Raw genomic sequence first — 23,956 nt, forward strand, 5'->3', positions numbered from 1 at the left:
GAAATTGCTCATAATATTACAAATGCACCTTTAGCCAGAGGGGGTTTGGGTTTGTTTCTTTTGTGGCACAGGGCTGCTTTTTTTCTTTCCTTTTGTTCTAACACTCTTGTACACTAAGTGGAAAAGGATCTCAGATCTTGACATCCCACTTTACTAGAAAGATGTCACACGCAGCGACATCCCTGCCTCCGCCTGCCGAGTCCGCCACTCAAGCACCTCCTCATCCCCCTCTGTTACCAGACTAAGCTGCTGAATAAATTCCCTCAGCTCCTGCAGAGGGTAAAAAAACAAAAAAACACAAGCAGGAATGTTTAATGACTCAGTGCAATGCCAAATAAATGGTTGAAAAAACACGAGTGCTTCTGGGGAAAGCAAGCTCTCGGCTGCTGGAGAAGGCACTGAGGCTGGATCCTTACCCATCACAGATGCCTTGGCCAGCCCATCATCTCCACCATGGAGACCTGGCAGGAGGCAATGTCCCAAAGGGATCCTCTATTGTCCCTGTCACCTGCTTGCTGGGACCTTCTGCACTGAGGGACCTTGTTTAACACTGCAGCTACAGACAAGGTGGCCTCATGGCCACAAGCTGCTCTGGGTGAAATTCCATTTGAGCACAAGAGGAAAATTTTTCACTCCAAGGACAGACAGACACTGGAATGATCTCCCATGGGAAGTGGTGGATTCCTCCACTTTGGGAAGTTTTAAGTCTCAGGTTGATGAGGTGCTGAGACATCTCATATAAACACTTATGAAGTTACAAAGATGGGACCAGATGAGGTCCTTGAGGTCCCTTCCAACATGATGTCCTGTGATTCTATGGATGGAGGCTCTTGGACACAGTCTTACTGGGGACACAAACCATTTCACACCCACATCACTCAAGGACAAACTGGGGAATCAGGCTTTGAAAACAAGAGCCCTATCCCTATATATTCCTCACTGTCTTGCCATCTTGCAGAACGCTCAGAAAACTGAAGCCCTGCTGTCCTTGGCAGTGAGGCTGGATCAAGGTATGAGAGGCTGCTAACAGGATGTCAGGACCAGGTCTAGCAGCCCTGAGCAAGGTGAGGAGCAGAAGCTGTGGCAGCTGAGCTGTGCCATCTTTAAATGGCTCAGGTATCACTGCTCAAGACACCCAACACAATGCCAATCAGCAGCATCTTAATATAGCTGATAACAAACACAGGGAAAAAAAGCAGCAAAAACACTGGTGAGATTTTCCAACATGGACACTTGATGGTAATAGATTAGTGACACAGGGATGGTAAAGCAGTCACCAGTGCTTTTAAAATAGCAAACCACAACCCTGCTGTCCTCCCAACTGCTGCCTTACTGTCACTCCCATTTTGACATAACTGCTGCAGCCAGAACATTAACAACACTAGAGAATGGTACAGCCCACCTTGAGTCCAGTCCCAGACTCTTCAAATGGTTAGAGGGATTGATTTTGAGTAATAGGGGTTTTTTTTGCTAGATCTGGAGCATTTTGATGGGTTCTGGGGAGAGACAGCACTGTAATGATGCTGGACTTCAAGTGGAATGGGACCTCTCCTATCACTGGAGCAGGAAACAAACCACAGGAAAGCTCAGTGTGGATGTAGCATAAATTGCAATTGGTTTCTATCTCTGGTGACTTGTGAATTTATTAGTACTCTCTTTCTGAAGCCTATCACACTGATCTGAAAGCTTCACACTGTCACAGGTTTCCTGGACAAGCAGGAAAATTTTGGTATGAATCCTTCACAGTGTCTCAGCTGCTGATACTCTGCTTGAGAGCCAATCTCACTGATTTCTCCACCTGACTTTTCTTGGCTCCCTCTACAAGCACTGACAGGTATTTTTAAGACCCTGGCATCATTCAGCCCAGGGCAATTAGCATTATGTTGTAAAAAAGGACTCTGAAGTGCATGCAACCAAACCATAACACTGCTCACGTTGCACTCGCCAGACTAACAGACAGGGGTTACATTACTTACTACTTTAAAATACACCTATTATACACATTTTTCCTGGATAACACTAAGCCTGAGTCTTTTGCAGTCCTCGGGGAGCATTCTCACTGATGAGGTGGATCTGGCTGTAAAAGGCAGTGACCTAAAATTCCAGGCTTAAAGTGTTGTGTAACCTTTGAAATAAAAAATAAAGAAATTAGAAGTGAAATTTCCAACTCAACCCAAACCTCAAAGGAAGAATTTCAGCTCAGTGTTAGGGAGCCTTTAGCCACATGTTTCCAACTAACATTTAATGTAGTTACAAGGCTAAATCCCCCCCCCAAGCAAGAATATTGCCTTCAGGTTTCCCATACCAAAGGATTAAGAACTGGGTCATTTGCATTTACACTTGAAAAGTGTTTATTGCCAGATACTGAATGAAAACAGAAGGAAATATTAATGCCCTCCCTCAATTTTACCCTGCAAAATCAAGACAGTGGACAAGCAAAACAGCTGTTAAGGTAAATCACTCAACACTTGTATTTGTCAGCCTGTTTTTACTACTCTACAATTCATGACTCTATGTAGACCTCTCTACCATTAGGGCCAAAACCAACCAAAAAACAAAACAACAACCAAGAATAAACCCAAGAACCAACCCTACTTTTCCTACCTTGAAGTTTTCACATCACACCAAGGACCTAATACCAGGTACAAAGCTCCCTGCAACTCAACATCAAACACGTGGCACAAAGCTCTACAGCAGTATCAGTGCCACAGCAGAGGTGTCTCTGCCTGCCCCAAACCCAACAAAATCTCAAACATCACATCATTAGTAGAGCACAGAAGTCTGGCTTTTAGGGCAGGGGAAGATTTTGTGTATTTGCCCTCTGCCCTGCCAGAGGAATCAGCAATATTTTGTTTGTTTTTTTTCTTCACATGCAGAGAAAATTAAAATCCTCTGTGTTTGAAACATGAGCACACTTATATCTCTGTACACTTTATCCTGTATCAAAGATGATCACAAAGGCAAAAATCTCAGTTCAAGCTCTGTTTTCACAGGAACACTGTGAATAAAAGGTGCAAACAACACAGAAGGAAATAGTGCTGACCTGTCCCTTGTTCTCTCTTCAAACACAAAATCCATCCCTGGCTCCCAGAACTGTTTTGTCAGCAGCAGGTCCGCCCTACCCAGGGCACCCACCTCGGAATTATGTCTAATGTCAGAGGCAGAGAAAATACAGGCTGCTGAAAACATCACTCCCCCTCTGCATCCCTGGGCTGAGCAGGGCAGTCAGCTGGAGCCCAGGGAGGTGCCAGAGGGTCCCCAGCAGCTCGAAGCACCCGCTGCAATTGCACAAAAGCCGAAAATGAGACTTTATGTACAGACCCATACACACACACAGGGAAAATTGCTATCAATTATGCTAGTTAATTATACATTGTAATAGAATTAGAGTAAACCCTCCTCATTATCTGCTGGTTCAGCCCCTGCTCGGCAGCAAGCTGACCACATGCTGTACTAATGCCAATAGCCCTTTCACATTAACCTTTATCTGCACCTCCCAGCTTCCCTGTTTGCTATGCCTATCGGGCTTGTTTTGACCTTGTTCCTGGCTGACCTTTCATTGAAATCTAACATTTGTAGCAATCCAGGAGACTGGCTCATCTCCCACGGCCTCGGCCTCGCTATCACCACATTTATTTTTTTTTACAGGATTTAAAAGAGAACTCTCCTCCTTGCTGGGATCCTCGCCTACCCCGCCTGCTTCTCGGAGAGGCTGTGACACGACCCAGACAGTTTACAACTCTTGGTGTATGTTCAGTTAGTAAGAAGCAATCCTAAGGGACGTTTCATGATTATTGTTATTATTTTATGCTGTCAAAAAGGGATAATTGCACACGTGCCTCCAAGCAACAGCACCGAGTTCCCCGGCTCTGCCTTCTGTGGCCGCAGCAACAACACATCCAGTCCCCCCCAGCCAGCCCCCCATCCCAAAACTGGGGCTGCAGAAGAGCAAAGGGGACTTTTGTGGGTGCAATTCACTGCTGGGGAAAGCATTTTACTGCTGGAGGGTCAGGGAGCTGGTGTTTAGCACAGATGCCTGTGTGGGAACCTGGTCTGCTGGGAGCAACGCATCCTTAAGCATCTCTGCCAAGTCCTGACTCCCCAGACATGCACTGTGGGGACAGAATCATCTTCATGCACAGGAGGAAGCCATGACCTGCATAATATTTGCTCTGCAAAGTAAACATGCTCCATTTTTTATATTTATTTACATAAAAACAGAGAAAGAAGCCCAGAAGTTCTCCTTTGAAGACATACAGAGGAAATCCATCAGGAGGAAGAGTCCTTCTGAAGAGGGCAAAGTCCCAGCTGCCACACAAATTATGACACAGCAGCATGGTAAAGACATTAATTTGAATTCCCAGGAGCATGGTTTTATAGGATTTCCTCCTTTTGCTGGATACTACTAACACAGAGCTGCAAACAGCACCCTGGTTTCAGTCTCTGCTGCACATTCCCTGTAACCTGCCCCATCTACTTTCATGGGGGTTTAGGGATGAAAATTGAAAATTGCATTTGCAGGGGAAGGTCCAGGAGCAGATTTCTGGCTGTCTGTGCTACGTTAGGGAAAAACCCAACCAACAAAAAAAAGTACAGAAAAAACAACACATTACAGCTTCAAAAATGGCTGAAGCTTCCAACTTGGCAAATAAAGAAATAAAAAAACCCCTCATGCTCTCAAAGTTCATAAAAACGATTAAGCTCAACTCACAAAGAAGGGCATGGAAACTTTTGCTTCACAAAACCTTCCTCTACCATACCAAGCATACTGTATTGGAGAGAAAAGCCAGACTGCTCTGAGGATGAGACTTCAGAAAGAGATGAGTTTGTGTTCTGAGGCAGAGCTGGTAATGTTCAGACACACCGAGGCAGAGCTCACTGAATGCCTCCCCACGTTCCCTCTGCCCACACCAGAGACACAAAATGATGGATCCCAACATCTCTCCACTTGCCCATAAATAACTGCTGAAGGCCCAGGGTGGATGCAGAGCCCTCCCAGCCCCTCTGGACACACAGACCAACACATGCCACCCCTGGGAAATGCTGCCATGATAAGGAAAGGTTCCTTTTAACTCTGACCCTTACTTCTCTCCAGATACAAAGCTTAAACAACTGAAGATTTAAGGATCATTGACCAAAGTCACAAATAGCTATATTTTTAAAAATTGCTTTAACATTTTAAACCCTCAAATGTCATCTAAAATAACTGCAGACAGCTTGAAAAGCTGGTATTTCTCACTTTGCAGACGTCCAGGGGAATACCTGTGCAGGGTTTATATGTGTCTCTCTCCAATGGCATCACTGCTGCCTTGCAATGGGAACTTTTCTTCCTTCAGGAGGTTCAGTGAATGGAGGAGGAAGAGATGCCCTGAGCCCAAGGAAAATTAAGGCCGTGCCACCCCATCCATAGGGAACCAGGGAGCACCAGGATGAGCCTCCAGGTAACAGACACAAAAGCCACCAACCCCTTCCAGCCGAAGGCACTGACCCAACCCCAGGTCAAAGAGTGGAGAACCCACCAGCTGCATCTGGTTTTCTCCCAGCTCCTGCTTTTCTCCAGCCCCTTCCTACAAGGGAGATCATTTGGCCTTCACCCAGGGCTCACAGTGCTCGACCCCAAATCTGCAAAGCAAGGGAATGCAGAGGGAACAGGCCAGCATGCCAGGAGTTAGGATGAAATGCTTTTTCAATACCTTCAAGGTTTTGGAAAGGCTTTGTAAGCATTTGATCCAAGCTTTTTTTTTTTTTTTTTTTTTTTTAATACTTTGGGAAAAAAATTCACTTACAGGGGAAAGGAGCATAAAAAAGGGTAATAAACATTTAATGATCCAGTAATTGGTTATATCAGAGTAATCACTGTTCAGTAATTAACTCTCATTCCCACGTGCTCATTTGATATTTTCTGTACCCTTTGATAGGTTCCTGTGACTATCAGCATTCCTTAGAAACTCTTACACTGAAACCTTTTGATGAAGCTAAAAAGCAATGATGCCATTAATCACTACACACGTCCCAGTGGCTTTCAGACTCTGAGATGGGGCCTTTCCTCTCTGCACATCTCTCCTCAGCTCTCTCCACTGCAACCACTTGGCCCTAGGAGATTTGAGATTTTCTCCCTTGCTTCTTGATGCAAGAGAAAAAAAAATCCTGCAGCTTGGGAAAGAGGGTGAGGACTCTCCCTGCAAGAGTGGCCAGAACAGCAGCTTGATCCAAAGGCTTGCTTCCCCAACCCTGAATCCAGCCAACAGTGGCAAGAATTTCAAGATAAACTCATAATGGAAGGAGACTTATGGGAAATGTATTTTTTTTTTAGTTTTTAAAGACCAATTTACATCTCTAGAGTAATAGCACTGTGATTTAACAGCTCTAAATTTAAGAAAGATGATGATAGAGAATCACTGATCTCTGGTTTGTCCAAAGTAGATTCACTATTGCCTGCATGGAAAAGAAAAAAAAAAGCAGCTAAATTCAAGGTACTTTCTTTGGAGTGGATTTTGATCTCAGTCACATCAGCACAGAGTCAAAGTAATGCCCTGGCATTTCCTCATACTCTACATTTACTGCAGTTAGACGTTTGTTAAATGAAAAGTTCTTTTTTCCAGACAAATATCTGCTGAACTTAAAACTGGTAAAGCTGTTTTCTTCTACTGAAGGAATAGTGTACCACACATATGTTTCTAGTCATCACCATTTCCTATGAAATCAGGATAGATCAGAAAATCCTGGCTGTCAGGATCTTTGAGCAAGAGGTGCTTTTTTTCCAAAATATGCACACACCTCCTCCAGCACAGATAGCACAGCAGTAACTTTTGCCTCCAAGGTTTTAAAAGATCTGGGGTCATGGAAGAACACAAGACCTTCCTCAGAAGTCAAATATTCTGCCCTAATTATTTATATTACAAAGATGCTGCTATTGCAACATGGTCTTTTTAACTGCTGCTATATACATTAATGAAATGAAAGTCAGTTAGCACAAGGAATACTGGTACTGAAGAGGAAATAGCAAGCTAATGAAAATCACACACCTGAAGCAGTCAATTCCACCCTGCTCGTGGGGTTTCCTAAAGCAGGCTGAGCTGAAGCTGAGGTATTTGCAGATCTGAACTGGAGGGAATGTTGTTTGTATGGCCCTCATGCACATGAAGGCATTAGTAATGATGGGAAGGGAGGGAGACAGGGAAACAGATTGAAAGGGGCAGGAAAATTAGGGAGAGCTCCTTGCTACTAATGGAAAAATAACTGCAGACTGCTCTGACAGATTTCTGCTCCTTTGTATGCATAGGAATATTTATTTAATCAATGTTCTGTAACAAAACAGGCCTCTGGTGAGCTATTGCAGAGAGTGAACTCCATTCAGAGAGTGGTGACTTGAATCCTGCCACCTGTTTAGCTGGTACTGGAAAAAGCAACAGTATGTGACTGGATGTAAGGTGTGGGTACCAGGGGGAGGAGGAAGCACCCTCCTGGTAGCTTCCCAAAGTAATTACCCAAAGTAATGCTACTTGCCAGGAAAATCTTGATGACTCGTCATTAACAGGACTTACTGTAAGCAAAGCTGCAAAGTTCTCCATTTCCCTTCAAAAGAAACAAAATCCAATCCCATCCATTACAGGCTTGTCAGTTTGCACTGGCACTGTTTGTTACACCCAGACCTGACTCTGCATGAATCTAAACTCATCCAACAGCCTCATAGCACCAAAGTCTGCTGGCATTCCAGCACCAGGCAAGGGGCAGGCTGAATCTGGCAGCTGAAAGCAGAGCTGGGCTGATGACAGCCTACACCTCCATTTCCATCCTGCTCTCACCTCTGGTCACCAGCCAAGCTGTCTCTTGAGGCTTTTTCCAACCCATCCAGGTGTTCTCCAGCAAGGAGCCACGTCCCATATCCCATGGCTGCATCAGGAGGCAGCAGCCAGACCTTCAGACAACAGCTTGGTCCTGATACTCTGGGTGCTGGGGCAAGGCAGGAGCTTTCTCATAGAATGGTCTGGGCTGGAAGGGACCTTAAATACCACCCAGTCCCAAATCCCTTCCATGGGCAGGGATGCCTCCCACTAGATCAGGCTGCTCCAAGCCCCATCCAACCTGGTTTTCAACACTGCCAGGCGTAGGCAGCTTGCCACAGCTTCTCTGGGCAAGGAAAGAATTTCTTCCTCATGTCTAACCCAAATCTCCCCTCCTTCAGCTTAAAGCCATCACCCCATGCCCTGTCACTACACACCCTTATACAAAGTTCCTCCCTAGCATTCCTCTCTCACACCAGAGTCAACTGCCTGAAGGCCCCAAAACAACCCCCTCCAAGTCACCCTCCCAAGCTTTCCATCCCAAAAAATACATTTTGAAAACCTCAGTGTTATGAAGCCTGGCATTAAGGATGTGTTTTTGTATTTACACACAGACACCCTGCTCCTGACTGCACTGGAGCAGATATTCAAGGGCCCTGTGCTGTGATTTTTAACCACTCCAGCACAGTCCTAAAGAGGGACTGATCAGAACAGCTGTATAATTACTGCCTCCAAGTCAAGCCCTGACAAGGACATGCTGCAGAACCTGGGGACAGTAACCAGAGCTTCTCACTGGAATAAGTTTGGTTTTTTTAACTTCTTCACTGTTTGCTGCAAAAATGCCATAAAGTGGAACTTCAGGTTTGTCCTGCACAAACTGATCACATAAAAGCTTTGCCTGTAAATTTAGTTACACGAGGATTAAAACCCCTCTGCATTTATTATTTTATAGACCAGTTAGTAAGAGAGAGATACCAGTTCCATACCTGCAGACCTTGGCATTAATGACAGACCTAATTTGTTTACCACCATTACAGATGCCAGAGTCAGTAATACAGACTTGAACATTTCTCATTGCCAGACTGAGCTTCTTCTCCATCCTGCAGTGGATTTAAGGAAATTTACTACCATCAGCCAGCCCCAATATCCACCAGAGCTGGGTCAGATAATGTTGGCAGTGATCTAAAGCAGAAACAAGCCCTAAGTAGGCAACACTCCCACAGCATTAAAAATTGTAACAGCATAAAGAAAAATAAAGCATTCAGAATTTCACTGGGTTTCCCTTCACATCAGATTTCCCCAGCAAAGTGTTTGCTGTCAACCTTTTTAAGACAAAACTATAGCTTTTTCTTAAAAGGCAGTTAGTAATAACTCAAGTGCCTTTAAGTATGTGTTCCAGCCAGGTCCCTGCTAAATACATATAAGCACTGGTGTTTTGATGTCCTACAGTTAAATTATATAGATATTTTATGTTAACCACTTACTATTTGAGCATCCTGCAGATGCTAATTAAGTAGCCAGGGAATCTCTAAAGAGAGAAAGTATTATTAAACCCATATTGCAGACAGGAAAGCTCAACTACAGCAAAACTAATGCTCCAGCTCAAGGTGACACCTACACACATATTTGACTTCATACTAAACAGTCTCACAAAGCAGCATTATCCCCCACAGACCTGCTTTTCTCAGTCAGGAAACCCAAATCTACAAGCCTGGACACAGCAGCTCCCATGAGCATGCACATGGATCCAAGGCCAAATCCATCCTTACTCAGCACAACCACAAAGCAGGTGCTGAGCTGCAAGGGGAGTGACTGCTTCAAGGTTACGAAAGACAACTTTGCTTACAGGGAAACAAACCCACACCTCCCAGGGACCAGCTCAGCATCTTAATTAAAGAGTCTGTTTGATAGAGGAGTGATAGCAGAAGGGTTGTTTTGGGAGGGACCTGCAAAAATCCAAATGCAACAGCAAGTGGAGTTACAGAAGGTGAAGGTGGCCATGGGCCAAGCAACCTCCCCCACACAAAGGGCCAGACTGAGCAGGGTGCAAAAAGACAAAAACAGTAAAAAAATTGAAAAAGAAGGATCTTCTTTGTGTATGTTTTCCCTCTCACTCTCCAGTTTTCCCCTGATGATGGTGTAAGGAGCACAAGCACCACTCCAGTCTGTAGAGAATCAGTGCCACAACCCATGACATCAGGCACCCCATGATTCAACCTCAAACCTGCCCCAGAAAACCCAAATTTGGGGGTGTACTATACTCTGAAATGTGTGGAGCTGTACAGTAGAAACACACTGTTTGTATCTAAACATAAACTAAACACCCAAAGCATTCAGAGTAGCAGCCCAGCATGAAGGATTAAAAAACAAACAAACAAAAAACCTTAACATTTCCAAGCCAATTTTGTGGGGTTTAAATTCTGTGTATTTTTCCATGCTGTAATTGCCATTTCCCTCCAAGACCTCTTGAAACTCTTGTTGGTGTGGCTGGCAAGCAGTGACTGAGCCCAGCAGGGTGAGGTGGCTCCAGGACACCCCAGGACAGAGGTGCAGCTCATGCAGTGTACAGCAAGATGCCTGTCACCCTGGGTATAAAAAAGGATCTTATTGTCAGATACCTTCAATAAATAAACAAACTCTTCCCTAACCTACAACATAAACCACCACAGTCAAGTGCAGCCCATCCACACAAAAATGTGGTGACCCATAGTCTAACACTGTAATCTAATCCTTGAACTAAAGACAGTTTAATGCCTTTACAAACCCATATGTTTTCTAATACCACCCTTGCTGTCAGCAGACTACAGGAGAGCCTCTTTGAAGATGGAAGTAAAATGACAAAGCACATCATTGTGAAGGCAATTATATGCTGCAGTAACCATTTTATAATGGCCCATATGGGCTGTATTTCAACAATGCAATTTCTAAATCTGCCTTAGCAAACATATATCTCCATCCCAATCCCAGGTAGATTTTGCAAAACAAAATAAGACTGCAGCCAGGACAAATCTATAGTATGGATAGCAGATGTAAAAATATGCCAGCAAGGACACCAGAGCAATTTTTTGTCTAAGTACCAAACAAAGAGAGCAGCCAGAACAGACCTTATGAGCCTATTCACAGCAAAGCTACCCATTCAAGGGACTTAGAGACCTGGTTTTATCAGAAATCTGATTATACACTCACATGCTTTCCTATCCAGCTGCCCAATCCACTGTCACAGTCCTTGTCCCATCCACCTCCCCTGGGACTGCAGGCTGAGTAACTGGAATCCCAGTCCAGAAGCTCAAATCAGACACAAACCAAGACCTTGCAGGGTCATACCAAATCGTATCTGATACCCAGGACTAGGGCCTTACTGAAGGGAACTGAATAAAAAAGAAAAAACAGGTTCTTGCAGCTGTAGTTTGAAATGTCTGCTCAGTGCAGCTCTCCAGCATGGTCCCTGTGGCCATGCCACCACCCAGCAGCAGCTCCAGCCACCACAGGGCTGTTCCCTGCCCAGTCCCTTTGGAGGAACAGAGCACCAAAACATCAGCTAACACCCAAAATTTCTCCCTGCATCCTCCCATGGAGGAGCTGGAAGCAGGGCTGAGGAACAAGACAGCAAAAATTACCCTAAAGCTGTACTCACTACAAGTGCTTTAAATTCTGCTGCTTCCCAGCTACCTCTTGGAGCTGTCCATTGCTTCTGGAGGTTCTGGGATGGATATTTGGTTTGGGAGACATCTGTGTCAGTGACACCCTTTTCTAGGGCCTCTGGGGTGAGCCATGGAGGACCAATAACTGGATAGACAGTAGAGGATCAAAATCCAGAAGGGCCACAAGCATGACCTACAGGTGGGATCCTGGCTGCAGGACATGAGCTGGACAATCCCACAAACCAACAGGTTAGAAAAAATGGACAGAAACATCTTTCTCTCTGAAGTGAAATAATAATAAAAAATGCCTTAAGCTGCCTGTAACAAAGACAGAAATAAAAAAGGTGAAAATTTACAAGTTCCTTGCCAAGTCATTAACAACAAACCAGCTCATCATATATCTTACATATTCCAATGCCAAGAGCTGCACGCAGAGCACAGAGCAGAAAAGCACCAACACGAGGGAAAGGGGAACTGCATATTCAGTAGCCAACTCCAGCAAAGTGCATGATCCAGTTCTTATCATTGTCAGCTCCTCAAAATGATCCAGGGAAGCCAGGCAAGAGCATTTCAAAGACTTTAATCCACGTGAAATATTACTTCCTGGAACCGGAAATTCAATCCCTAGCAAGGAAAACAAAAAGCACACTCATAAATGCACCTTTCAGCTCGGCCAACAGAGCCATGTTTAGGCTCCCTCTTGCCCACAAAAAAAATCCTTTACTCATTAGTACAGAGGAAACTTGAAATGATTGCTGTAATTGCAGTTAAAAAATTAATTGTGTTTTGAGATAAATGCAGATAAAAGCATGTTTTACTAATTATCTTCTGAAGCTTCCGCTCATGAAAGATTAAAGGTGGAAGAAAAGTTGTTGAAGACAAAAATCCTACCATCTGAAATCACTTTGAAGTCATGTACTGATCCTTAATGTCCAGATGTATTAAAAAAAAAAGTCTTTTTAATTCCCCAGAAGTGTAACAAACATGCTCATTGGAGCTTTTATGCAGTCAGCTCCTGAAACTGGGTGAACTTTGCAGGTACCTCTCCCCAGAACCACAGCCCAGCACCCCAAGGAGAAGGCTCATGATGGCCCAGCAGCTGGCTGGGGTTCCTTCTGCTTCCTCCCTGACTGAGGCAAAAAACTTCGAGCCCAGATTCAAAGCTGAATTCAATAATCTGGGGATTACTGAGCTCTCCAGAGCTGCAGTTGTTATCAATCTAATCAACTCCCACCATCTGACTGGAAGCAGCAGAGGGATGAGGGGCTCCCTGGGACAGAGAATATGCCATCAAATTCACAAAAGGTGAGAATTTTTAATCTCAAGGAACCAGCACTAGTTTCTGAACAGAAAACCCTGATCACCAGCCAAGGGGATTATTCCTAAACCACACGAGGACCTATTTCCATCCCTGGGGCTTTTTAAGGAGTTCAGGTTATCTGAGCTGAAAGTTACTCAAAAGCAAGGCTGGTACTTCCATCCACAGGTCTGGAACCAACAAAGCAAGGAGTTCCCTTCCTGCTCCACACCAGTAGCCTCTTCTCTATCAGTGTACCAGACTTTTCCTAAGAACCCCAAGCCCATCAATTCAGAGAGCAAACCTACTGACTTAAATTTACTATACATGTGTTCACAACTCCACTGACAAATTTCTAGGCTACTGAAAACTGAAACAAGTTGAAAAATACTATTACCTAAATTTGCTAGGACACTCTGTAGCCATTTCACAGGCTCTGCACTGGTTTAAGTCAGATTTGAATTGTGCCACTATATCTGAAATGTCAGAAATTTAGGAGGAGTTTCCTTACTGGCAACTCCAATCACTTGCAGTGTGACGGAACCAAAGTCTGTTATCTCACTGCAGGTTTCAAAAGCACTGAAATGAGCCCAAATGCTACAGAAAGTCAGTGTCAGGGCCTCTTTGGCCCTCTGGGGTTTCAAGAGTTAGGGCAGATGTGGTGACATCTCTTTTCTAAGGGACAGGCTCTGCTGTCAAACTCCTATTCACCAGCTCCAGATTCCTTCTTGTTCATTTCCCCACCTCTCTATCATTTAGCCCATACCCATCAAGAAGCATCAATGACATCAAATTAATAAATTCCCCTGTTGCTACAGACCTGAACAAAGCTAGGGAAAGGATTAAACAGTTGGTTTTTTCCTTTTTTTTCATAACCACACATCCAAGGAAATTTGCCAATGTCTTTTTATTTGCATATCTGGCAAACTGCCCCAGACAACTAATACAGAAGTGACAGCATACAGGTGTATTAGTTTAGAGTTTGCCTTTAATCTCAAGGTGTCAATTTGCTTCTGTTTTAATTACATCCATCTTGATATGTTATTACAACCTCATGAAACTTCATTATGTGAATGGCTATAAATACATACACATGACAAACAGTTGTTATAAATTTTCTGGTTCAGCAGAGGAGGGACAATATCTCAGCCCACACATCATGTGCATTCTAAGTTTCAGTGCTCCCTCTTCTCTCTCCCTTCCCTCCCTTCTCCTTCCTTTCATCCACTACCAAGATGTATTTTTTTTTCTATATTTAATGGATCCTCTAAAATTCCTTCCCTAGTAGCAGCATTCTGATACCAATATTATCAACTTACAGAGCTGCTTCAGCACATGTGTGTTCTTCTGGGCTGTGCCTCTGTGAGAATGTCTGTTTGTCATTAAGCAAATATAAGGAGATTTCATTGAGGTCTTATAAACATGCAAAGATCCACTTTTGTAGCTACATAATTCACCGAGTTTTTCAACACACATTCTGAGGTTGAAAACTTGGCAAATCCATCCAGCAGATGTATCTTTCTGATCCCAGAACTCATTAAAATTTACTTTTTTTTCATGGTTTTGTTTTGGTTTTGTTTTTTTTTTTAAAGTCCAGCAGACTCTGCTGTTGAGCCACATTAATTGCATTTTTATTATTTTTTTCCATAGTTAAAATGACTAATGCTGGAAGAGTCATTGCCTACGAGCACAATAGCCAGCCAGTAAAAATTACTAAGACTCTTAATCGTTCAGTAATACCCAAATCACATAAAATAGAGAGAGGCAATTTGGTCCCCTCGAAACAGACGGGTTTGATTTTCAGTATTTATTTTTAATGTTCTTTAAGGGAAGAAAAGAGAAGAGAAAAGGCACAATTTCACACCAAAGGATTCCATTCAAATGTCAAAGAGCCCTTGACGTGCATTCAAACCCACAACACTACCAAAATCATCCCCAGCAACATCACTTCTTCACTTGCCTCCTTACCACACAGGCTCCTCAGAGGTCACAGCTCCTTTCGCTGCCTCCAGCCCTCTCCCAGTGCCCACCCCATGGGTGCCACATCACACCCAGCCACTCGTCACATCTGGCCAGCTCCAGAGCAAGCTGGAGAGAGTGTGTTTCCCAGCTCTTGCAGCAGCAGCACCTCCCAGCTCCTTCCCCAGGGCCTGCTGGAAGCTGGGGACCAGATGGAAGTTTTCTGGAGGAGCCTTGAAGGACACTCACAGCACCCTCTGGAGACGTTTGGTGCCAAGCAGCTGGATGTGCAGGAGCCAAGAGAAAGGCAACACAAGTGGTCACAGCCAGGTGAGCAGCAGAACCTCCAGCCCCCCAGCTGGACACCCCCATTTCAAAGCAAGGAGCTGAGTCCTTTGGCCACCTCTCCTCCATCCCCCAGCATCCGTGTAAGGAAACCGAAGCGGATTATCAGACCCAAAGGTCTCACTTAGGATTTCCAGAGCAAAAATAAATAAAAATCAATGCCTCAAGCAATTAGCAGCATGTCTGTAAGTCATCTCAGGCTCAGCAATAGGACACAGTGTGCAAACAGTAAAACGTGCTGCTAAACTTGCCAAGAGGGAGAAGTAACACTGCTCATGCCTCGGAGCCAGGGGCCCCGTGTGTGGTCCAGGAGAAGCTGGTGGCAACCACTTCTGTCCTACTGGTTCCACTGGGCAGAGACATCAAAATGCCTTTTTTAGACCAGGCAGGTATAATAATGGTTTTATTACACCAGGAGGGTGAGATGGCAGCTGCAGGATGTCACTTAGGACACAGTAACCTGCACCCACACGTAGGGAAAAAGGTGGCAGTGGCTTGCAAGAGCTCCCTGACAGGTCAAAAGGTATCTGCACTAAATATTGTCACCCCTACACACCCTGCTCAGAAAAACTGTCCCTCTCATAGGCAGCCTAATATGGAGTAAGGCTTCTCACAATTTCAGGCATTTGGTACTGATCTAGCCCTGTCTGACTGTTTGAGTGTGAAATGTGTTTTTAACTCTGATATAACTCTGTTCCACGTACACTGCAACACAAGGGGCACCTGTCAGCACTTCAGCCACCTAAAAGTACTGTAACCCAGAACTCCTCCTGCCTACCCCTCCCCACCTCTCCCACTGAGCAGTGTCACCCTGAAGCACCCAAAATGCCCCAGAAGGTTTCACTCAGATGATGCCCAGCACACCTCAAAGGCTGAAGATATCTGCTCATCATTTCATGAGCTCATCCAACAAAGAACAAGCCTGGGCTTGTGGATGGGGAAGACTGCTTGGTGATGGTTTTTATTCCCAAACCAGTATGTTCCCTTTGCTCCCAAACAGGAATATGAAAAAAGGCAATTTTTAAAAGGAATGATTCTAGAGGAGAAACAAGATTCACTCTGGGAAGCTGGCAAACACATGTGAGCTAGATTAATGGGCAAGCATTTCTGCAGAGAACACCACACTGGCTTCCTGAGTGGCTCTCGAGTAACTATTCCTATTTGAGCTTGGGATATTAATCACATCAGTCATATGTGCATCAGCCACCATTACACAACCCAAAGTTCAAGCAGCCATAAACTTGGGTGCATCAGATCTCAACACACCTCTGCACATCTCCCATGTCTGTGTCTCAGGAGATTTTGAAGCCAGTAGGACCAAGATGCACATGAAATACAGAGCAAACCCATGTGTACTGTACACCAGACAAACTGAGCAAATTAAAGCTGATAGGCAAAAACTCACAAACAGAAAAATATGTGCAGTGCCAAGGAACAATTCACTTCTTCTGGTGGCTTTTATTCTACCCCTCCTGCAGAGGGGAGGACAGAACCCAAACTCCTTCCTATAATATTCACCCCACTAAAGATTACTCTTTTGGTTAAAACCTTTTCTCTCCACTGTGTGAACTTCAGCAGTAGTGTTGCCAAGATACAAGGAAAAAAGTCCCAAGATATTAAGGTAACCCCCTATTTAAAGGCAAAGAGTACAGCAGAGCTGAGCTGGGGAGCTGACAAATTGCCACTGCACATTCTGCTGCTACAGCAAAACCAATCCCTACCTGCATTAGCCATTTCTCATTACCCTCAAATGGATTTTCATATCCATTTTACAACAAAGGAGTTTAGAGGACTATTCTGAAGTGGTCTTCAGCATGGCTTGGCCTTGAGTCAAAACAACAAATTGACTATACAAAAAAATGCATACAGCTGGTAATTTGTGGCTCATACCCAGCCAAATGCCAACAAGAACACAAATACTGAGCTGATAAATCACAAGGATGATGTGCAAGAACAGGGAAACATTGGAAGCAATGCTCTCTTGCAACACCAAGGCAACGTTGCCCCAGCACAGCTCTGCAGCTCCAGTAAAGGAAAACTGAGAGTTAAACATCTCCACGTTTCAGCCTGTAACTTCCTAACTCCATTACCTTTTTATTAATTGCATTTGAGACTTCACTAAACTTGAGCTTGGGCTATTTTTAAAACCTATCTGACTCAACTTATTGTTGCTCAGAACAAAGATTAAACTTCTAATTTAGCTGCAGATAATTACAAGGCTGCAGGTCAGCCCCCCGGGGTAATGTGGTAGGGTCTTCCAGTCAAACTGAGAGGAACAGTGCTTAAAAAAAAATAAAATAAAGAGTAGCAGAGACTGGGGAAACCGGGGGCCATCTCATGGAGTGCAGAACCATTCTGTCTCTCTCCCAGCTGATGAGTTTAATGACTTTTTAAGTGGGGACAGATTTTGTTGAGTATTCCCCCTGGTACTGAGGACAAGGCTCTCACCAAAGAGCATTTATGTACAGCCAAGGATCCCATCTGAAACTTCCATTTTCAGCAACAACATCCCCCTCCAGTTCTCAGTGTATCCAACCAGTCCTTGATATTTCTCTATTGATCTCGGTGTTGTAACTCAATCTTTCAATTACTCAGCCCCTTGATGTCTTTGTGCTGATGTTTTGTTGGGTTTTTTGCCTTTCCCTAGTGACAACTTTCCTTCCAAGTTCCTGATCCTTTACCCTTAATTTTATAAATCTGTTTCTTTACACTCCCTCATCCCAGAAAGGGCTCCAGATATATAAGGAGAAAGGGCTTGCTTTCTCATGCAAGTAAAAAAAGGATGCCAAGATAAAGAAGCATAAGGGTGTCTTTTGTCCTGTTGATACACGGTATAATTCCCATTAACATTAACCTTAAACAGCAGGGCCAGTGGAGACCACTTGAATCACATTTAGCTAAAGAACTTGCCCTTACAGTTTTAAACGCTTCCTTCTTCAACTCAAGGCCATTGTGCCTCTTATTACCACCTATGGGAATGGCAAAATTTCCCCATCTTCATTACACCATTACCTTCAGGAGTTTAAAAGAATATTTATGCAACAATAACAATCCCTGGTTACTACCTGCATGAAGAAGCAGTTTCAGCTCTTCAACAGCTACTGAAGCCAGTAGGAGCTGCAGATGCCTCACCTCCCAGAAAGTTACCATGCTTTTAGAATTAATTTTAAAATATTTTTAAGCTCTTCAGGTGCCTAAATGATATTAAAATTGGTTTTAAAGAATTACCCAAGAGGTTCCTTTTGTGGAACTGTGGATCCTGCTCTTTTCAGCTGGGATTGCTGGTTTTTTCAGGTCTGGTCACTGAGGGTTTTCATCAAGAGATTCAGTTGCTCTGTCAAGGTTATCTCAAAATCTGATCTCAGGTCAATTTACTGTTTCCTCTAAACACACAGTGAAAATAATAAGCACATTGCTCCGTATCAAATCCCAGTGTCACACAAAACCTAATGCCACTCAGCAGCCACAGATTTTTTCACTTAGTTACTCCCTTCTTTTCTCTGCTGCTCTAAATCTGCAGACTTGCATGTGCAAACAGAGACCAGGACAAACATCTAAGCATCTAAGCAGTCAATAAACAGGAGAAGGGCTACCAAGATTTGCTGACAGCACTGAACAAACACCTGATGTTATGATGCTGCTGCAGTAAGGCATAGAGATCAAAATCCTTCTGACATATGAAGGGATAGAGACAAGGCAGAACAAACTGGCTTGAAACCTCAGTGAATTTAAGTAAACAGGCTAATCAGGCCAACTACAAGGCTGGTGGGAAAAGAATGATTTGGGGAAGAAAACCACACTGCAAGCTAGTCATTCTGGTGTCCAGCTCAGAGCTTCTGCTGTCACACAGCCAAGCTATTTCTATTTTCAGTGGGCCGTGCCCAGTGATGGGGATCACACAACACTTATTAAAGCAAATTCCTGCATTCAGATGCACACACAGAGCTACACTGTCAGGGCACATGGACACACAAATGAGACCTCAGAATCTGCAAAACCTTCCTGTTACTTCCACATTTTGTTTGTGTAGCAGTAGTGTCTCTATTTTAAAGCCCCCATCAGCTGTTAAGCTTTACTCCATCTCCCATTATCTGCCCAACATGTAAAACTGCCATAGCTAATATCTGCCTAAATCACACAAATGCAGTGGAACAATTGTTTAAAAATTATTTACACAAGGTGGATGGAGTAATCTGACACAGAATTTGAAGCTCATTAAACAGTTCCTTGACAAATATTTGTCAGCATTTCTCATTTGTAATTAATTATATTGGGCTTTACCTGATGATAATTTAGCATGGTCTCAAAACAGACTAATGCTTGTGTGCTGAACAGAAATTAGCTCAGCAAAGCACAGTGAGAAATTGTGCCAGTTTTATGACACAAGAATCTCCATTTAAATGCAAGCCCTCCTCTTCCCACCCCACTTCTGAGTTCTGTATAAATACCTGTGCCCATTTCAGGCTTGTCAGATGAACTGCCCAAGCTGAAGCTAAACAAACATCCACAGAAAAACACCTCATTACCTTCCTCAGTGTTCAGAAAACCTGAAACCAACTGCTTACTCCATAGGGATGGTCAGAGCTGACTCAGGAAACAGAAAGCACTTCCCAGGCTTTAAGCTACCTTAACATTCAGGTCAGATTTCATTTCTCATCAGAGTAAACCATCATCTCTTCACCACAGCACATCAACAGCCATGTCAGGTCGAACTCCTGCCCACAGTTCTCTGCACCAAGGGGTAGAAAGGGACAAACATCTCAGCACAACCTCACCTCACTAGAGAGCTCCACAGAACCCTCCTTGCCAGTGCTGCCAGAGCTCATCCTGGAAAAAGTCACTCCCAGGAATTGATTTTTCACTTCCTGAGAAATGCCCTTCCCCTGTCAAACTGGTGTCTAAAATGTCTTCCTGGGCTTGAAGAACCTTGGTGGTACCAAACACCCCAGCAGTGCAGAATGGGCTACAGCAAGGTGGGGAAAGCAGCCAGCTTGACAAGGCACCCATCACCCCAACCTGAGCACCAAACACCTCTTCTGTGCTTTCTTACAAGCTGGAAGATTTGGGGAGGTCAGGGAAGTGACATGTAACTGCTCTGGAGTAAATCAGAGATTGCTGCTGTTAGTCCTAGTTCAGCTACCCACAGGAAGATCAGGTCCATCAAATCAAATTGCTGCTGTTAGTCCTAGTTCAGCTACCCACAGGAAGATCAGGTCCATCAAATCAAATTGTAGGATCACATCTCAAGTGCTCAACTACAGAGCAAGTGGTGGTTTCTGAGGGCCAAAGTTCCAAGATGCTTCCCAGCACAGGGAACAGGCCTACACTGCCCATCACCACCCCAGAGTCTAGCAAGGCAAGGAGCAGTCTGGCCACATCTGCAATAACTCTGGGTTTACTCAACTGTTACTCCAAAGACAAAACAATAAAAATCAACAATGGGAACTCACCACCTCTGTTCAGCTCCCTCTTTCCCTCAATTTCCCAAGCAAACATTAGGAAGATCAAGGTACAGGCTTGCTATAAACCCAGAGACAGATAACTAGAAGCAGATGGCTTCTATTTCTACACCAAACAATTTACACTTGGGAAGCACAAGAAGGCTACTGATACCAGGACACAAAGCAGCTCCGAGTTAAAAAAACAGTTTTGCTCCGAGGGCTGGGAACTTTTATCAACCATAACAGAGAGGATGACTCCTGCTGAAGGTACAGAAGCCATGGGATATCTGCTCTTCTCCTCCAGCACCTGTGTCCCCTTGCCTGCTCTGAGCTCCATGTGACCTGGTATTTTACACAGCTTGGGCTTTTTTAGTCACCTCACTGAAAAGCATTTAGTAAGGGACAGGTACAACAAAGCTATATGGAAATTCAGGCTCAGCTCCAACTTCACATTCTTCATTCCTAAAATCCTGGACTGACATCTCACACCCATCCACCCAGCTCACACACCTACAGCTCTACGGATGCGTGGTGACTGATTCCCCTTCTGATTCCCCTCTTCTGGACCACAGGTTTCAATCTTCCATCAGGAAATATGCTCCTCAGTGGCGTTCATGTCAAGCAGACAAAACACTGTCTCTGCACACTTTCAGCTGATCTAAGAGAAAGCTGAAGTTAAAGCACAAAACCTGGGTTGGGGAAGTCTTGTCACATGCTGGGCACAAGTGTCTTCTGGAGCCTGGAGAGAAAACTCCAACAAGCCAGAGGCAAATCCAGAGTGAGAGATAAGTAAATATCACTGCACCTCTCCATGACACCCAAGGCTTCTTGTGTCAACTCAAGCACATTAACACCTAAACATCTCACCAAGGCCGAGATATCTCACTCCACCAGCCACTCACAACCTCCTCACCAACATTAAAATCCCAACAAAAACTTCAGGATGCTACATGTAACACACACAGTAATTCCTGCCACATTGGGCTCCTGCCTTACACACCTTCATCTCCCTCTGATCCTCAGAAACAACTTTCTCAACACATATAACCAGCTGCAGGAAAAAGCACCCAACAACAATTTTGTGGCATTATCTCTCAACACAGCATGAAATCATTAGGTCAAAAACGTGACACCTATCACATGAACATTAAAAGTATGTCAAGTCTCAGTGTGCAAGCTATTGTTTTATCTGAAGGAGATATTAGCTGGCAGGACTGGGTAATGTTTCTGTGCTCCTTTTCAGTGATACAAGATTACAACAGGATGCAAGTAGTAGCCATGCTTGGCTTTGCAAAACGAGAGCACAGCAATTATTTTCAAGTGGAAAATAAACAAGAAGCTGATATATAATAAAGACATTTTCTAAAACGTCCAACCAAGCTTTGACCATAAAACTTGCTCTTCAGTTCCCTTCTGAAAAAGGACTTCGGCCAAATTCTTGAGTCCATATTCCCATAAAACCTCTAACAACACAATCTGGGGCTTTGTTTGAGGAAGAACAGAATTTCATCCAAAACAGAAGCATGCAAATCTCACTCTTGCCAACAACCCTGAATTCAACACTCCTCCTCAATTTGGTTTGCCAGGAGAACTGGTGGAAATCCTCACCAGGTGAGAAAGGGTGGTAAAATCAAGTCTCATCATTATCTCAGCATTTGCTCATGATCACTTACACAAGCCTAACACCAACCATGTGGAGGTTTGCTGACATGAACAAATCCTCCCTTCAATTACTCACAGAGTAAGTTCTCTTTGAAGAAAAGGTGTTAGTCTGGATGGACACAGGTGTAACCAAGGACAAAATTTGGCTCCAAATAAAAAAATTAAAATAAAATAAAAATAAATAAATAAAAGACACAAAACACCAAAACCTCCTAAAAATACCACTAAGTACTGCTGGCTAAATATTTAAACAGCTTAAGAGCTACACAGATTTTTTTGTTAAACAATCAGTTCCATCTCCAAATTTATTTTGACAGTTCATCATCATTCCAGTTGTGACTCCGGCACACGTAAACCCAAATAAAATCTGCTTTTCACCACGGCAAACTTCTCCGAAGCAGAAGTTATAAACAACAAAGCCCTTCAAACCAACGGGCTGGAGCTGCCTTTGCATGTCTGCACACCCCCCCCCCACCATCATTCTGGCCGGGCTGACAACCATTCCACGGCCGTGGGTGGGTGGGGAGGGGACACGGAGGGGGCCGAAGTCAGGGTGGGAGGAGGGACGCGATGCCTGGGAAGCCACCCGGGCGTCGCCTCCCTCCTCCCGCCCCGACCTGTGCTTTCCTGGACCCCCTTCCTTCAGTATTTGGGACACACACACACACACACTGCTTGAATGGGGGGTCTGGCCGCCCACCGCGATGCCCCACTCGTGACAGGCCGGCAGGGAGCGTGGCAGGACGGGCGCCCCCCACCCAGCAGCAGCTCCAGCCGCGATAAGCGAGATCGAGAATCATTTAAAAAAATATTAAAAATAAATAAATAAACCACCCAAATCCACCCCCACCGGCCCGCGGACACGAGTGGGCGGCCGGCAAGAAAAGTTTGATCCATGAGAGGGGAAGAACCGGAGGGAGCCCCCGTGGGAAGGGGGGGGGGGGGGGGGCAGGGGGGAGCGCACAACTCCCCTGTCCCCTGCCCAGGGTGGATGAATGGGGGATAAGGGGGTCCCCTCCGGTCCCCGCCGCCGCCGTTCCCGAGCCCCCCCGCCCTCCGTGCTCGCCGCGCTGCAGGTGTCGGCGGCAGGAGGGGAGAAGGGAGGAGGGGAGCGGGGCACCCCGGGGACGGGGAAGGGGCGGCGGGACCTCCCCCGCGGGCACCCCCGGCGGCGGCGTCCCGGAGGGGGAGGGGGTGTTAGGGGTAAAGAGCTGTGGGGTGGGTGGGTGGGAGAGGAGGTGTGGGGGGGTGTCCGGGTGGGCGCTGCGGGGGCTCCCCCCGCCGCTGCCCCCACACAATGAGGCTCTCACACAAAGCGCCGCCGCTCCTACCTCCAGCGCCTCGAAAGTGACGAAGCTGGACATCGCGAAACCGTCGATAATGTCCTCTTCGGCCGAGGAAGACTCCCGCCGCTTCCTCCGGGGGGGCCGCGGCCGGGACGGCGGCGGGGGCCCATTGTCTTCCTTCTCCGAACCCGAAGAGGAGAGCGCCGAGGCGGCCCCGGGGCCGGCGGCCCCGCCGGTGGCCGAGCCGCGCCGCCCGCCTTTGGCTCGCCGCTCCCGGTCGCGCTGGGACCGCGATCGCCGCTTCTTCCGAAGCCCGTTGCATCGCGCCGGGCCATCCATGTCTCTCGCCGGCTCTCGCTCTCGTCCCCCCCCGCCCCACCGCAGCCACAAATCCGGCTCCCCCGGTGGAATAACGGGGGAGGGAGGAAGGGAGGGAGGGAGAGAGGGAAGGAGAAAGGGAGGGAGGAGAGGACAGCAAGGGGGTGGGGGGGGGTTGGGGGGGGATGAAAGAATCCGAGTGCGGTTCCACCACCACCAGCAG

General features: G+C 45.4%; 1 protein-coding gene across 1 annotated transcript in view; it reads right to left on the reverse strand.

Annotated features, from left to right (window-relative positions):
* The window catches only part of LOC115599383 (autism susceptibility gene 2 protein-like), a 343,618-nt gene extending 319,864 nt beyond the window's left edge, over positions 1-23,754 (reverse strand). The window contains exon 1 of the mRNA XM_030462660.1: positions 23,461-23,754. Coding sequence (XP_030318520.1) covers positions 23,461-23,754 — 294 coding nt within the window. The remainder of the gene's footprint in view (positions 1-23,460) is intronic.
* Between the last annotated feature and the right edge of the window lie 202 nt (positions 23,755-23,956).

Source organism: Calypte anna, chromosome 19 (assembly GCF_003957555.1).
Source record: "Calypte anna isolate BGI_N300 chromosome 19, bCalAnn1_v1.p, whole genome shotgun sequence".
NCBI classification, from domain to species: Eukaryota; Metazoa; Chordata; class Aves; order Apodiformes; family Trochilidae; genus Calypte; species Calypte anna.